Genomic DNA, 16,074 nt, shown 5'->3' with positions numbered 1-16,074 from the left:
AGAGAGAGAGAGAGAGAGAGAGAGAGAGGAGTGATGCAAACTTTAAGCTAGGGGTCTGAGAGTTCTATGTTTGTTGGTTCTGGATGAGTCCATTTTATGATTTATGCATCCTTTGCTTTCAGAGAGAAGACAGAGATGATTCGGTCATACATCCAGGAAGTGGTGCAGTACATCAAGAGGGTATGGTTGCTTCATCACTCTTCCCTGTTTGCAAACTGTGTGTGAGCATTTGGCCAGCATGCTAGATTGTGTCTGTTATCACCAGCACCCAGGCGAGCTGCTCTTTGGCACTTTGTAATCAAAGTTTCTGCAAGTTTAATTGCAAAGCGCTGTATATATAAAGATCTGATATATAAAATGAACAGGCAAGAATCACTTCCAAAGTTAGGAGCTTGAAGACGTTATGTGAAAGGGAGTTTTCCCGAAAGAATCTTTAGTTGTTCTTAGTGACAGAGAAGGTGGTGACTTTCAGGGTCAGTCCTTTCATTTCATTTTTTTGAAAACATGCACAAAAACTTTTGTGTTTTTTTCATGGGAGTGACTCTTATTCTTTCTGCTAACTTTCTTATAGTTAGAAGAGGCACAAAGTAAAAGGCAAGAAAAATTGGTAGAGAAACACAAGGAGATTCGCCAGCAGATCCTAGATGAAAAGCCCAAGGTAAACAGCACTGAACAATGCCACACAATCATTTCATTGTTCTTTCTATTCAGTTCGAATAAAACCTTCCTGCTTCACGTAAGTACTTCTCACACTTGCCTAGATCAGCTCTCGGACGTGACATTCCTGTATCTTTCTTCATAGCTGTAAAATTCCTTATGGCTATATTCCCCAAGCGTGTCTCGCCAGCTAGTGAGCTTCTAAAATATGCAAGTGACCAGAACCTGCCTTCAAGGATTTGATTTCAAGAGGCCTGAGATGCGGCTCAGACATAGGTATTTTCTAAACCCCCCCCCCATTCGCCAAGCTGAGTCTATAATTGGAGACTGATCAAGCCTCATTCTTCAGCCCCAAATATCCAGTGTGATGTTGCAATAACAGACTTGATCCAGCAGAGGCCGCCCTACACCAAAATCACCCTGGTTTTTACCTAGCGAAATGTTCCCACAAAGAGAACAAAAGCAAATCTTTCTTCTCCCATTGTGACAGTTTATTAGAATTCCACTTTAAAATTGTATTATTGGGGCCCAGCGGTTCGGTGGCCTGCCTTGCAAGCAAGCGCAAGGACCCGAGTTCAATCCCAGGTACCTAAATTAAATAAATAAGTAAAAAATAAACAAACAAACAAACAAACAAAAAATAAATAAATAAATAATATTATGGCTGGAGGCATGGCTAGCTCTGTGGTAAAGTGAATGCTGAGCATATGCAAGGCCTCGAATGGATCCCCAGCAACAATAAAACAAAACAAAACATTACATTACTAGCATTGCTTTTTAAAATCAAGCATCTAATGAATATTAACTTTAAAACTAATTGAATATCTATAAGTCAAATACTTTCAGGTTATCCGACAGCCTCTCAGTTTTAGCTCATTGCATCCATTTTAATTGATCACTGTGTGTGAAAAAAAATTGCTTCTCTGTTTTCCTGTCTTTTGACCTACAGTTAAATAAATATGTACTCTGAAAAGCACTGCTATTCTACTGAATGTTTTTTAGGTCTTCGGAGCTCACATGTTGGTTTTATTTGGTCACATATTCCATTCTCCAAAATTACTTCAGATTAATTTCTTGTAGCTAGTCTAAATATATTTTCATGGTGATCTATGTATGGCCCTCTACTTTCATATTTATTGTATGAGAAATTAATAGTTTTGAATTTCTAACGTTCTTAGGCTTGGCATTATAGATCATCCAACAAGAACCAGTAATTATGTAGATATGTTGTTAATTCTTATGTTTTTCATAAAAATATGCCATTTAGATATTCTTAGCTACTTTGTCAGCCCGCTTAAGCTCAAAATCAATGGGATGAAGGGTAACACAATTTTAGAAATTTCCATACAATAATTTTCCCTTACACCCAGTCTCCTTCTTAGTTACCCCAAGTCATTTGTGATCCAAAAATATTAAATGGAAAAATTCCAGAAATAAGCTGAAAATTCATAAGTTTTAAATTATACACCTTTCTAAATTTGTGCTAAATCTGTCACCATTCTGCTAAAGAGGCCTTGTCAGGGAATCTTCCCTTTGTTCATTGTATCCAGGACATATATGCTACCCACCCATTAGTCACTTAATGGCCCTCTGTTGTGAGATCAACTTGAAGGTATTGTTGTGTTTGTGTAAACCTTTTAAAATTTAATAATGGCTCCAAAGTACAAAATTAGTGATATGAAGGAGCCACCAAGCCATAAAATGTAGGAGGTCAGATTAAATCTGATATTTCATGTCAATGCTAAAAAGCAATAGAGGAAAAAAACCCATCAGCATACACGGGATCTGACACTGTCTGTGGCCTCAGGCATCTCATGAGGGTCTTGCAGTGTGTCTCTGATGGATAAGAAGGAAAACTGTACTTTCCATTCAGAAGCTTTTTTAAATGTTCAAATATCTGAAGTAAAGGTCCAGATTCAACTAAAATTTAAGAAATATCTTAATAATTTATACCAAGTGGATATATTCACAGTGATATATATTTTTCAATATAAGGTAAAATTTGTCATTACTTACTACAATCCCATAATTTGCTTATGGTTGATGTCTTATTGGCCAGTTACTGTGTTTAAAATAATTCCTCTTGAGAAATAATATCTTCACACTATTTTATTTTGCCGTGTGTGTGTGTGTGTGTGTGTGTGTGTGTGTGAGTTCTACATTGATCCCAGGATGTCAAATAGATAAAACACAATGCAAATGTGTTAAAATTATATAACTCACTGTAAATAAATCAAAGATTTTTATATGACTGTTCTAGGTCATCATGATTAAAATCAGCTTTAGTAGATGTCAAAGTATCATTAAGCTTCTTAACTGGATATAACCAAACATTAAAGGAACTAGTAATGTTTGGTTAATTTGTCAGAAAGATTGTAACCAGCTGCAATTTTACAGAAAACCCAATTAAAGTGGCTCAAATCATAACAATCTTAGTCATATTGCTAGAAATCTAGAGGTAACCTAATTTTAGGGTTCATTAATTTAGTGGCTCAATGACCTGGGTGTTTTCAGAATTTCCATTGTCATTGCCTTCAATCCTTGGACTGTAACCTTAGTCACAAGATGGCTGTGCATCATAAACTTACATAAAACCATTTAAAGGTAGGATGGGGAAGGCCTTCTCTTTACTACCCATTTTGAGGTTAAAGAAAACCTTCCTAGGGCCGGGGTTTTAGTTCAGTGGTGCTGCTGCCTGCCTCACAAGCACAAGGGCCAGAGTTTGATCCCAGGTACAAAAAAAAAGAAAAGAAAAGAAAAGAGAGAGAGAGAGAGAGAAAGAAAAAGAAAAAGAAAAGAAAAAAAATCTTCCTAAATCCCCCCTGCAGGTTTCCCTTCATTGACTTTAATGGTACCGTAGTGTCATGCCTAAACCAGTCACAGACACATGAGTATACATTTCATGACTGGCTTTGAGTGATCAACATTCCTTCACAAGACTGGAAAGAGTCTGCCTTCTCAATTCCATGGTTACCTTGCACTTGAACAAAATGGATGTTTTATTATTGAACAGGGAATAAACAGCAATTGGGTAGGTAATTGACAATGTGCCACAACCGTATTCAGAGTAATTTCCTATTTCTTTTTCTTGGTTCCTTGGAATGAGATCTGAAGTATGTCTATGAATTTTTATGCATTCTGTTATCTTCACTTTTACTATGAGTAGGTACTATGGTTCATTTCCCTTTTCTTCTCATCCAGCAAGTTGCATTTCTGATCATCTTGTTGCAGGTGAATTTGAAGGTAGCCCATGAGATTGTTGACTCCATGTCAGGCTGTTTATGGAAGGCATTTATTGAAGGTGTTCTTTGGTGATTAATAATGTACTTTGGAACCATGACTTCAATAGTAAAATCAGATATCATACCTGTTAATATTGTAGGACAGAGTGACAAATAAAGGAAAATGACGATGACAGTGACAAGGAGGAGTGCATTAGACAAGTTTTGCTGTCACAAAAATCCCCAAGATGATCACCTTAAAGTAAGAAAGGCTTATTTTGGCTCACAGTTTCAGAGCCTTCAGTCCTTGGTTGCTTGAGCCTGTTGCCTTGGGCCTGAAATGAAGCAGTACCTCAAGTGGCAGATGCATGTGGTGGAAGAAACTATTCACTGCATGGCGTTCGGGAAGCAAAGGGAGATGAAGGGGCTGGAGTTTCAGTGTCCCTGTCAAGGGTACACACCAGAGGACTGACTCCCTCTCACTGGGCACCACCTCTTGAAACTTCCACCAACTTCTAACAGTGACACAGGCTGGGGAACACACCTGTAACATGTGGGTTTGGGGCGGGGCATTTCAGATCCACACTCCAACAGGGAGCATGATAAGAGGAAGAGTAAAACAGGAAGATCCAATGTGGAACATGCAGAGAAAGACCAAAGCTCAGGGCAGGAAGTGAGCACATGAGCGGTCAGGAGAAGCCACGCAGCTGAGCAGTCATTGGAGTTCTGGTGAGTGTGGGACATAACCAAGGAGTAGAGTAGCCTGGGCCTTGCAGTAGAGGCCTGGCCTTTGAAATTTGACTTAGATATGAGGGAAACTGCCAAGAGGAGAAACAGTATACAAGAAGAATAACTGGTGAAATAAGGGGTCACTGAGTCCCTGCCATTCGGTAAGAAAGATAAGACACCAGATGACTTACAGCATCAAGAGACTTATGAACTGTTCCATCACTGAGTACTGGACAAAGAACTTAAACTGAATGTGTGCATTTATTTTAGTTGTTATACTGAACAGGCATCAGCCCCTTTTCATATGTAGAGTTCATTTTTCCCTATTAATAAGGAAATTTAATAAGTCTATTCTCTTTACATATAATTTTGTTGGCATTTCAGAAAATGGAGATAGGTGGAGGTATCTTATTTAGTAGATAAATATTTTGGCCTCAGCTTGACATAAGATCAAGTTGTACATTGCTATGCAAAAATACCACTGAAACTAATTAAGTTACAAACAATAGACATTCTTTAGAGAGAATACTCATCTTCTTTTTTGTAGAATTCCGGCAGTGAGGTATTTCACTCAATTCCTAAGAGTTTTCTGTTTTGGTTAAGATGTATCTTTTCATAATATTCATAGCTGCAGAATTCTTATACTGGATGCAAAAAACATTGACCAATCTTCCAACTTAGTGACATAATTGGTTTCCTTGGGATTTCCACTCTTGAGCTTGTGAAAGCCAGTGAGAAAATGGTTTATGTATACAGAAATTGTTAGAAATAACTCAAGACCCCTACTACCAAGGTAAAGAAACCATGGCTTCTGTGGTCCTGCTCAATTCTAAATTGATCCATTATACTACAGACCTTCTGTTTTGTTGTTGTTGTTGTTGTTGTTTTTTTCTGGAACACTTCAAAGAGATTTGTTTTAACATGTTGAAGCATCATTAATCAGAAGTTGCCCTGAGTCAGCTGTGACTATTCCAGTGTATATTGATCATTCCGCAGCAGCTGGCTCTCATTACAAGAAGAATCATCTTTTGAGAGGACTTCTTAATGAACTGCCTCCATAACCTCATAAAACAGTCAATAAATCTGTAATTTACTTTTTCTCTGATATTTAATTTGTCTTTGATGTTTCTTAGGACACAGGTTTTCTGTATTAATTTAGCCCATCATCAAGCAAGAATTCCAGGAAGCTTTAGGACATTTTAATTCATTCCCAAAGAATATCTCATCAAGTAGCTACCGGCTATTTTTTTGTCTTCCATCAAGGGAATATAGAATGATTTTCCTCAGTTCCCCTCTAACATCTTTGTAACAGGCTGAGTGACTCATCTCCCTGTGTGTAGCTCATCGTGTTAGGACTACTGCTGCTCTCTGAGGCACAGCCCTCAATGTGGTTCATTTCCCCTTGTGTCCAGGGTGGCGGGAGGCTCACTTAACGTAAAACTTTTCTTCTTAAAGGATTCATTTGTGCCTCCTCTAGTCTTCTATTACTTGATGCAGAAATGTGCCTTCTTCCAGCCAATTAACAGTTGAAGCTTTTATAGGAGCCAGACTCCAGAGTGGGGCCCAGCTGCCTATAGGTTATGTTTGCTTATTCAGGTCTTGATTAACCCACATGATGGTTTATTCTATACAAGACTTTTTGTTTTTGTGTCTGTTAATATAAATAAGCCTGTTTAGAAAACATATATAGTTATTCATTATTCTTTTGAATATAAAACTTAGATGCATTTATATTCCTTCTGGGATATACCTGGACACTGGTACAGTTGTGACTCCATTAGTCTGTTGTCAATTTATTTTTGAAATTTATTTTAATCTTAAAGACATTTAAACCCATAAGGTGATTTTTCAATGCATCTGTATTCATTCAGATTATGCACATGTTCAAAGCTTTCTTTAGTGAACTGCCTATTGTCAGACTACTTGAGAACATTGCCTTGTATTTTCTCTAGAAGTTCCTTTCATACATTCTGCTGTGATAAACATTGGGTGTTCATTTTTTTCCCAAGAATGTCCTTATTTATTTAATGTGAACAAGAGTCCACATTTCTTTTATTCTGGAATAATATTTTCACTGGGTATAGAACTGTGGTGGTACTTATTTTCTTTTAGGGCACTGAAGATGGAATTCTGTTATCCTCTAGCATCTTTTTTTTTTTTTTTTTTTTTTTTTTTTTTTTAAATTAACGATCAGGGGCCGGGGATTTAGCTCAGTGGTTTGGTGGCCTGCCTTGCAAGTGCAAGAACCCAAGTTCAATCCCAAGTACCAAAAAAATAAAAAAATAAAAAAATAATAATAAAGTTAACAATCAGTATAATTCTTTTGATGATAATTTGTACTTTTCCAACTTGGGCTGAATTTAAGATTTTTTTTTAGGCTGTTTCACTGTAATGCATTTAAGTGTGTGCTTGAGGTAGCTGAGTGGATACTTCCATTCTTTCTGTAGAAACTCAGCCCTTGTGTCAACAAATACCTTTTGTTCAATTTTTCATACATATATATATGTGTGTGTGTGTGTGTGTGTGTGTGTGTGTGTATGTATGCTTATTAAGTTGAATGGATCTTCTTATTCCCTGTTTTCTTCTCATAACTTTTATTTTCCATCTTTTTGTTCTCCATGCCACCCTATGGATAATTTTTTTCTGACTTTTTTCTAATGCACTATTTTTTTTTGTTTAAATTGCTGTTATATTTATATGCTGAGGTTTTCAAGTGGTGTGTTTTACATTATTTCTAGACATTCTGTTTGGCTTATTTTAAAATCTATGATCTGTGTGCCCCACCATGGTGCAAGGAAGATTCCCCACGAGACCCCTCCCTCTGGGCTGGCTGCCAAAAGACACACAGAATTCCCAGCCCATCAGGGCAAAAATAGTTTTATTCCTTTTTATTTATCTGGATTTAATGTTCCCTTTCCTTTAGACCTGATTATTCTTGAAGTTTTTGTAGCAAAGGTCTTTAAAGAAGATAGTTGTAATATTGAATATAGGTAGTTCTTTTCAGTGGGAAGGATGGTCCAAAAAACCTACCATAAGTAGCCCTTACCAGAAATTGTGATTTTTAAAGTTTTAAAGTCTGTATCAGTCAAAATTTAACTAGAGAAGCAGAGTCAGTAGGAGGTGTGTGGGGGGGTGTTGCAGGGGGTTGGCATATGCAGTTGTACAGGCTGGCTCATGCATTCCCACAAGGCTACCTCCCTGATTATTGTTTGGATGTGGTAGACAGGCCATCTGGAGAGAAAGATTAATAAGCAGGCTTGGTGACTTGGTGAAAAGGGTAACATGCAGAAACTGCGACTGTTGTAGAGTTGAACACACACACACACACACACACACACACACACCTGGCCCAAGAAAGAGTCCAAACAACTGAAGGCCCAGCTGCTGCTTCACAACAACCACATGAATCAGCAGAGCAGAGTAAGGCTTAAGTCTTATACAATGGTTATTGCTTCCTTCGTCCCTCTCCTTCCTCCAGGAAACCCAGAACTAAGAGCAGACAAAAAGGAACCCTGGGAAATGTAGTTCAATGGGGCCAAATTGGAACATTATAAAACTATGATGCAGTCATATAAAAATTGAGACATTTTTTAATTTAAAATATTCAATTTATTTTGAAACATTGAACTATATGATTATAATAACATATGCAAACAGGTCCCTACAGCCATGAAGAGGCTATCCCTTAGGTACACATGGTATTCTTCTGGCTTGTATGAAGTACCCTTGACTGTTTCCTGGACTTCTGTTGTCCATTGTCCCCTGTAACTTAGATTCACACGAATGTCATTGATTCCTCCCCCCGCCCATTTTTGTCCTGTCATTTTTCTTTCCTAAGGATGAGATAATGTGGGAGAAAAGCGAGAGATGAATTGGATGAAAGGCAGAGGATCTGAAGACCACAGTCTCTACCTGCTAGAGTACAGGACTACTGTGCTCCAGGGTCCTCCCAGCAGACACTGAAAATATCAGAGATTGGATGTGATGGGTTTAAATACCATTGGGTTGCTTCTTCCTGTCTACACACTCAAAACATCTACACAACCATGGATGAAGAACACTTAGAATTTATGTGTGTGTCTATCTCTCTGCCATGGTGTGATTTATATGATTTTTCTACTACTAAATAGATTTTTTTTTATTCTCAATATAACTGTAGATTTTAATGAAAATGGACAAACATACAGGGCCCACACACTTTCAAGCAAAAAAATATAAAAATTCATACCTGGAAACCTGTCTCTGATTATACAATGGCCTCCAATGCTTTAAAGGAAAAGATGGCCAAAGTTACAATAGAAATATCGACCTGCAGAAAATGCAGAAATGCAGAGAAAGTCTATGTATGACTATACCACCCTGATCTTAATACCAGCCTGATCTTGGAAGCTATGCAGGGTTGGGCCTGTTTATTACTTGAATGGGAGAAAATCGGAAAGGCAATATATTAGGAGTTTTCAAATATTTGATGAAGCAGAGCAGACAGGGCAGCAAAAAGGCAGTCATCAAAGGGCAAATGCTGGATTTCAGGTCTGAAAAAAATCCTGGAGGAAGTTTAGGCTCAAAACTAGAAAAAGAGTTTCTAAGAGCAATGGTTACATTTTCTATTTTCTATTACATTGTAGGCCAGATTAGTGTAACAAATAGATCATTTGGAGTCCTGTTTATACATATGCTTCAACAAAAATCAATTGACACAGTTCTTTGCATGTATTATAATCATTATTTGAATTTGATAAGGTCTTCAAATTTGTAGCTAAAACTAAGACTCATATTTTCACATTTTGAAGAGTCACGCACATTCATATACTCACACTCAAACAACTTTTACAACTGGAAGACAGCTTCAAAGTTTTAACCATTTTGACATCAAAAGAGATATTGCTTTCAGTATTTATGCTGGTTTATGAAAAATTTTTGTCAAAGAGTAGCCCACAGCATTTCCATGTTTGGGGTATATAGAGACCACAGAAAATACTTTGCTGTTAATCTTTAGTTGAAAAGGATTAGTTTTCCTTTTCTTTGAACCTTATATCTTCGATCCCTCTTCAAAAATTCAGCTCTTAGTTTTGGGGAAGGCATAATGAGAAGCTACAACTCTTAAATTTGTTATTGGGTCTTAAGTGTGTTATTGGGAACCTTTAGGGTTGAAAAATTAAAAACAGTTAAGATACCTGTAAAGTTTCTAAGTGCGGTGCAGCTACCTTAGCCAATACCACCATCATGTTTCACTTGGACTTGGAAATGGCCTCCTAGGTGTTCTCTCCGCTGCTGTGTGTCTCTCTATACTTACAGTGTTTTCCCGGCATGACGGACAACCAGTCTTTAAATCCAGGCACTCTTCTGTTCAAGGCCCCTCAGAGGCTTCCAGCTTCCTCCTCAAAAAAGTGACAAGAACCATCATGATCCAGCCCCACTGCTGTGTCCCTCTTCCTTCCCTCATTGATCTGCTTTCTGCTTGGGCCAGCTCCCTGCTGGACCCCACAAGCCAGGCAGGCTTACCATGGTGGCTGTATGAACCATTTTCTCATCTCCCAAATATCTGCTTGGGCAACTTTCTCCTGTCTTTGAAGCCTTTCTCAAATCTGTCTTCTCAAAGAGGTTTTCCGTGATTACTCCATTTACATCTGCAACCCACTCCTGGATCACTCTCCCACCCCTCCCTTCTCCTTTTCATTCTTTACTTCTGGTTTTCGATAGCACTTACCACCTTCTCTCTTTGCCCCAGCTCCTTTCCTAAAGTTGTTTGCTAAGAGTGTCCCTCAGAGTTGGCCTTTCCCCAATGGGGGACAAGCTCTGCCAAGACATGGCCTTGGCTCATTTCCCAACTGATGCTTGCTCATAGCCTCGAGTTCCAGACAGTGAGCAACAAGGTCTGGCACATAGTTGGTGTTCAACCTGTGTTTGTACTTTTGAAAACACAGAATGCTTCATGGACTTGTGTGCCATCTTTGCTCAGGGGCTGCACTCATCTCCTCTGTATCCTACCAATTTTAGTGCATATGCTGCCAAAGGGGACACCAATAAATACTTCCTGAGGGAATGATTTATATAGAAGGGCAATTGAATTAACTTTGCATTTAAAAATTTTCTCTCCCACCAGGGGAGAAAATAAAGTCCATAGGGCCAGACCCATTGCATGATTCAAATTCAAAAATCTGTCAATAATTCAATATCTTTTCTCAGGTTTCTTAATGGTAATAGGGTTTTACAAGAGATTTTTTTCAAAAGTCCTAGTTACGATCGTATTTATCATCTAATCCCTAGACAGGTTGAGGAAGATCCATGCATATTTCAAGTGTCAGTTTCATTGTCTTTGTTGGGGTAGATAAAGGCAATTGAAGGTGTTAAATCTCTATTTCAAACTTACACCTAGACCTCCCATGCAAAGCATGTGACATACCACGTGACTTGGCAGCCATTTAATTGCCATAAAAATGACAGCCTCCCTTTTTTTTCACACAGGGGGAAGGTTCCTCCTCATTCTTGTCGGAAACTTGCCATGAGGATCCCTCTGTTTCCCCCAACTTTACTCCCCCCAACCCTCAAGCTCTCAAGTGGTGACTACCGTCCTTCCAGCCAGGTAGGACTGGATGGGAGGGCTTGCTTTTGAGAGAAGGGGTGTGTGTGGCCAGCCCCATGTTTGGGCATCATGGTCTTGCTCCTTTGGTCTTCACCCTCCCTTCTCTACATTTCCATCTTTTTTCTGCCAGAGTTCCCAGCCACACCCGTGACACTGCCCTCATCCTTTCCTTCCTTCCTCTGGCTTTGATTTGTCATTATACTCTCTCCTCTGGAGACAAAGCTCATTCTTCCATATTCTCTTCTTCATCTTCTTCATTTGTAAAATTGGTTCTATTTTAAAATCGGTCTGTCTTGTACTAAGACTTTTTTTTTCTATTAAACATTTTTTTTTCTATTTTTACATCTAGCTGCACTGTTTTCCCACAGTCCTATTGTCTTAAGACCCACTGGTTCTAAATGAACTCTTAGGGAGTCTTCTTGACCCACTCCACAAAACCCAACACACCAGTCCTTTGAATGTCTGAAAAAATTCATTTTATTCCCCCATGACATTTCGGATTGAGGGAACAGCTCATGATTCTCTGATTTTCTAGAACCAAGGTTCATCGAAATACCTAAGGAAAAAATAGGTTTGCTTGGGCCAGAAGCTGAAAATTACAGCCATATGCAGCTTGGAAGGTAGAGAGAACTTTAATTTTCCAGCAGAGGTACAGCTGAAATGTATTGTATGCTTTATATTAATAAGGAAACTTTCCTAAGCCATTCCAAAGAGTAGTATTTGTGGGAGAAGAGTTATTTTTGTAAGTTTTTTTTTTTTTAAAGAGAGACAACTTGCATAGTGCAATAGGTTAGCTGTGATTGTTGGCAACATTTAATTGTATATTGTGAAATAGTAGAGAGGATTTTGAAATGTTCCCAATACAAAGAAACATTATTGCTATTCTGTGTTAGTTAAAAATCTGGGGGAAAATTTGAAAGTAAAGCCAAAGAATTTAAAATACCAAGTTTCTATTCAAATGTCACAAAAATAAGGTTCTGTAATGCAGTTTATAATGCTTTTTTATCTTCAAATATTTGTTGATCTTTGAAGTAATACCACATGGAGACATGTCAAAGAATTACAAAAGCAAGTATTTACTGAGAAGAGGGTGTGAGTTCCTCCACCTCATCTCCAGTGGGGATAACCTGAACATCCCATTAAATTCAGCTACGATCCACAAGGTTTAGGGGGAGCCTGAGAATCTGCCTCCTAATGAGCTTCCAGATTTGCCAATCCTGCCACATTCTGACTGGCAGGACCCTAGTACACAGCTAAGTGCAGGGTTAAGCACATAGAAGCTTCTTTTAGCTGCCTTGGTAGTATTTTATTGTATTTGAATTTTTTTAACCTACTCACAAGCTTGGCCGTTTGATACCTTTTTCTTTTCTCCCCACTGTAGTAACGGGGGCATTTGTGAGCAAAGCCACAGTCTGGCCAGGAATTCTGTCCATGTTCGCTCTAGAGTAAAGTTTAGTCCCTATGTGACCTTGAGATACAGCTCTTTTTTGGAAGATGGGGTAGGAGAAAGCTATGTAATATCGATTTCCAGCCTCTACAGGTATCCAGCAGGGAAATGCTGAAAATGCCCTCCTCATTTGGATATAATGTTAAAACTATCTTCCAAATCATCAATTAAAAGGCTCGCTGGATTTTTATTGTTCTTACTGCCCTGGTAGTTTTGAGAGCTGCTACAAATGATGTAACACCGTAAGTAGAATATCAGATTTTCTGGGGGGCCTGTGATCACTAATCACAACTTGTGTTACTTGAGAATGTCAACTGTTCTCCATGTTTAACAAATAAATTTATTTTTTAAAAAGATATAAATATTCCCACAATACCTGGACTTTCAAAATATATTTAGTCACATTGTTAGCTCTTTGCTCTCTCTAGTATCCAACATGTTAAAGGTGACATAAAAATAGACCAGTTGTGCACTTTGCATGGAAAAATTGTCTCATTGCTAAAACAGAATAAAATAATTATGCTATTGTATATTTCAAACAGGATCAAAAATTTTTTTAAAAAACAGTAGGTGGAAGTAGACTTTTCACCCATTTTAGTATTTTCCAAAGTAGTTCTTGCTTGTTTGCTTTTTCCTTATCTTCATTTATACATTACAACTGGAAACAAAACAAATTAATTAAAAGTAATAGTACATAATGCTTTTACATATTTGCTGAAATTTTTTGTTATGATAGTAGGTTCATCCCAAAAGTACTCATCACATCAGTGCTTGAAACTGTGATTGTACCCCTTTATTGATAAAAAATGTGTTCCTGTTATTAGCTAGAGATTAATAGGTGAAATTGAACAGGGGAATAATATTTTTAATCCTGGTAACTTCTACTTCTAAAACCTGAAAATCACTGCAAAACAAACAAAAAGAATGTTTGTTCATTTTGTGTACTTAGGAGCCTTAGATAAAGAGCTATGAAATGACCGACTGCTAAAATAACTATGATATAGCATTGGAAAACTAAACTTATGGCAATTATCTATAAAGTTCCTGGTTTACTGTAGAATATGCCACTTCCATTTAGGAGCATGAAAGGAAAAATAAGAGGGATATAACATTTTTTCTAATAAAACAATAACAATAAGCATTTATTGAGCACTTACTACTTTTAAAACACATTTAATGTGACATCTTCTAATTGCTACTGTATATTTGAGAAAACGAAGATTCAAAAAGGTTGATGAACTTTGCTGAAGTCATACAAGACTAGCTGAATCTTGAACACACCACAGTTATGTTGATCTTTGGCTTTTTAAATACATATCCGAAGCCAGGCTTTATGACCTCATTGTCAGCACGTGTGACACCTCTCTCTCATGCTGACCTGGCTAAGCAGATGATGAGGGTGCCCTTGCTGTGACTCAGTATGCTCACCTTTAAAATGGAACAAATACCAGTCCCTTGGTTAAAGGAATCAGATCTTTTTGAGTGGCTAGAAGGGATGAGATACCAGTTATACTGGACACTTTCCATTTGCTGGTGGCATACCTCAGCCTCCACAAGATCACAACAAAGTCTCACCAGTGATTTTGCTTCCAACTTGATCACAGCAGCAAAAGCCTTTAAATATTGCAGGCAGGATGATCAAGTTGATTTAAAAAAAAAAAAGTGTTTGTAACAAATGTTTTTGAGAAGAATAGCTTCCAGGTTTCCAAAACGCCTCGCCCTGGGAAACCAGTTGGCTCCAGCCTTTATCAGTGAGAGGCAGGCAGCTGTCTACTGTGCTTATCACATCCAGCAGGGAAGCAATCCCACGCAGGAGGAAGGGAGGCCCCATAGCCTGCAAAGGTGGTTAAGAGGATTTAGACACAGCCCTCCCCATGGACAGCTGCTGAAGTTGTGCAGCTCCCTTCTCTAAAGCAGCAAGGTGAGGAAGGGCCACCCAGCCCACCTCCTCCCAGCCTTGGTTTTCCTCCGTCCCTCCCTCCCTCCTCCTCCTTTGCTCTTCATTGTGCCATTTAGCTTATATGTGTAGGGTGTGGGTACTGATCTCAAGCTAAGGACTAAATGCATTTGTCTTTCCTGATAACTTCACCTCTCTGCTTTCCTCCTCCCCTCTGATAAAGCCTTCTGTTCTCTTCTCCCCTGGTAAAGTCTTCTCTTCTCAAGCCCTGTACCAGTACCCCTGCCAATTTGACTTGCTAGGAAGGAGTTAGGGTGAGTGTTGGCCTTTACCAAAGGCCTATTTTTATTTGTTAAGCATTGCCTTTCATTATACTTAATTTATTCAGTCAAGTTATATTTATGCCTGAGGATACTAAGAAATCTAAGAAAACACCTTGAAAGTGAAAAATCTTCTTGTAGATTGTATTTAAATCTCAGTCACAGCACAGGAAGGGGCTTCTCTGGAGATAGTGACAAATGATCTTTTTTTTTTTTCCTCTGTTTTTTGAGTCTGGCAAACAGCACTGGGTTAAAGTTTGTAAGATTTAAGTAAGAAGAAGTAAAGTTTTCTGAGAGTGAGAATACTAAATATTTAAATAGATTTCTGGGGGTTGCTATGTGTCTTTGAAGATCTGTAAATGTAGAGATAATGTGGCCTTCTACCAGCAGAATTGTGTACGAATGGGTGACCTTTTCACGACCTTTGAGTTCGTGAAGGATACAATTAACTAAAGCAAAAATTTGCCACCAAAATAGGTATGAGATCCAGAGAATTGAAGGTGTTGAAGGACTCATTAAATAGAGTTGCATAAATATCATGCTGAAAGATTTAATGAGTCCATAGGGTCACTTATAAAACAATGAAGCAGAGATGGCCTAGAAAAACTAAATTAGAATCGATACTGTGCTTCTGAATTAACAACTATAGATTGCTATATTAACACCTGAGAGATAGAGTCTATAATTATCTTAATGATGCTTATTGGTGTCCTCATCCTAGGGAATATGAATATTGCACAGTTTTAGTGTTTTACTTGTTAATAATAAAACTAAGTCCACGTGTGTGTACTTATTTCTGTGGCATCTGCCACAGAGCCGTGAGTGCATTAAGTAGTCACAATTGGGTGAATACTTTTCGTAGTTTTCCTTTATTAATTCAACAGATGGTCATTCAATGCCTCCTCCATAATGGGAACTGTGCTAGGTGCTAAGAAAATAAAAAGATTCACCCACCAGATCTCACTTAAGTGGGTTACTCTCTATTACTGTATGGTGTTATTCAATGGAATTTTTTGCAGTGATGGGAATTCTTCATGTCAGTGTTTATTGCCGTAGTCACTAGTTCCACACTTACTGAACATGTGAAATATGGCTAATGTAACTGAGGAACTGAGTTTTTCATTTTGCTTTAATTTTAATTTTATGTAAATTTGACTGTGAACAGACCTGTGCTTAATCTTTATTTCTAATGGCACAAACCACCATTTTACAAGTAATTT

At 38.0% G+C, this 16,074-nt stretch overlaps 1 protein-coding gene and 1 non-coding gene across 2 annotated transcripts in view; one reads left to right on the top strand and one right to left on the bottom strand.

Moving 5' to 3' along the window:
• Positions 1-16,074, top strand: part of Plcb1 (phospholipase C beta 1) — a 690,814-nt gene that overhangs the window by 606,999 nt on the left and 67,741 nt on the right. The window contains exons 30-31 of the mRNA XM_033761014.1: positions 123-180; positions 572-658. Coding sequence (XP_033616905.1) covers positions 123-180; positions 572-658 — 145 coding nt within the window. The remainder of the gene's footprint in view (positions 1-122; positions 181-571; positions 659-16,074) is intronic.
• LOC117285263 lies at positions 10,522-10,628 on the bottom strand. The gene has a single exon (XR_004516245.1). It is a non-coding gene; the product is annotated as a U6 spliceosomal RNA (small nuclear RNA).

The sequence above is a fragment of the Fukomys damarensis genome, unplaced genomic scaffold (assembly GCF_012274545.1).
Source record: "Fukomys damarensis isolate Sample0158 unplaced genomic scaffold, DMR_v1.0_HiC HiC_scaffold_7, whole genome shotgun sequence".
Classification (NCBI taxonomy): Eukaryota; Metazoa; Chordata; class Mammalia; order Rodentia; family Bathyergidae; genus Fukomys; species Fukomys damarensis.
This window is presented reverse-complemented; position numbering and strand designations above follow the sequence as displayed.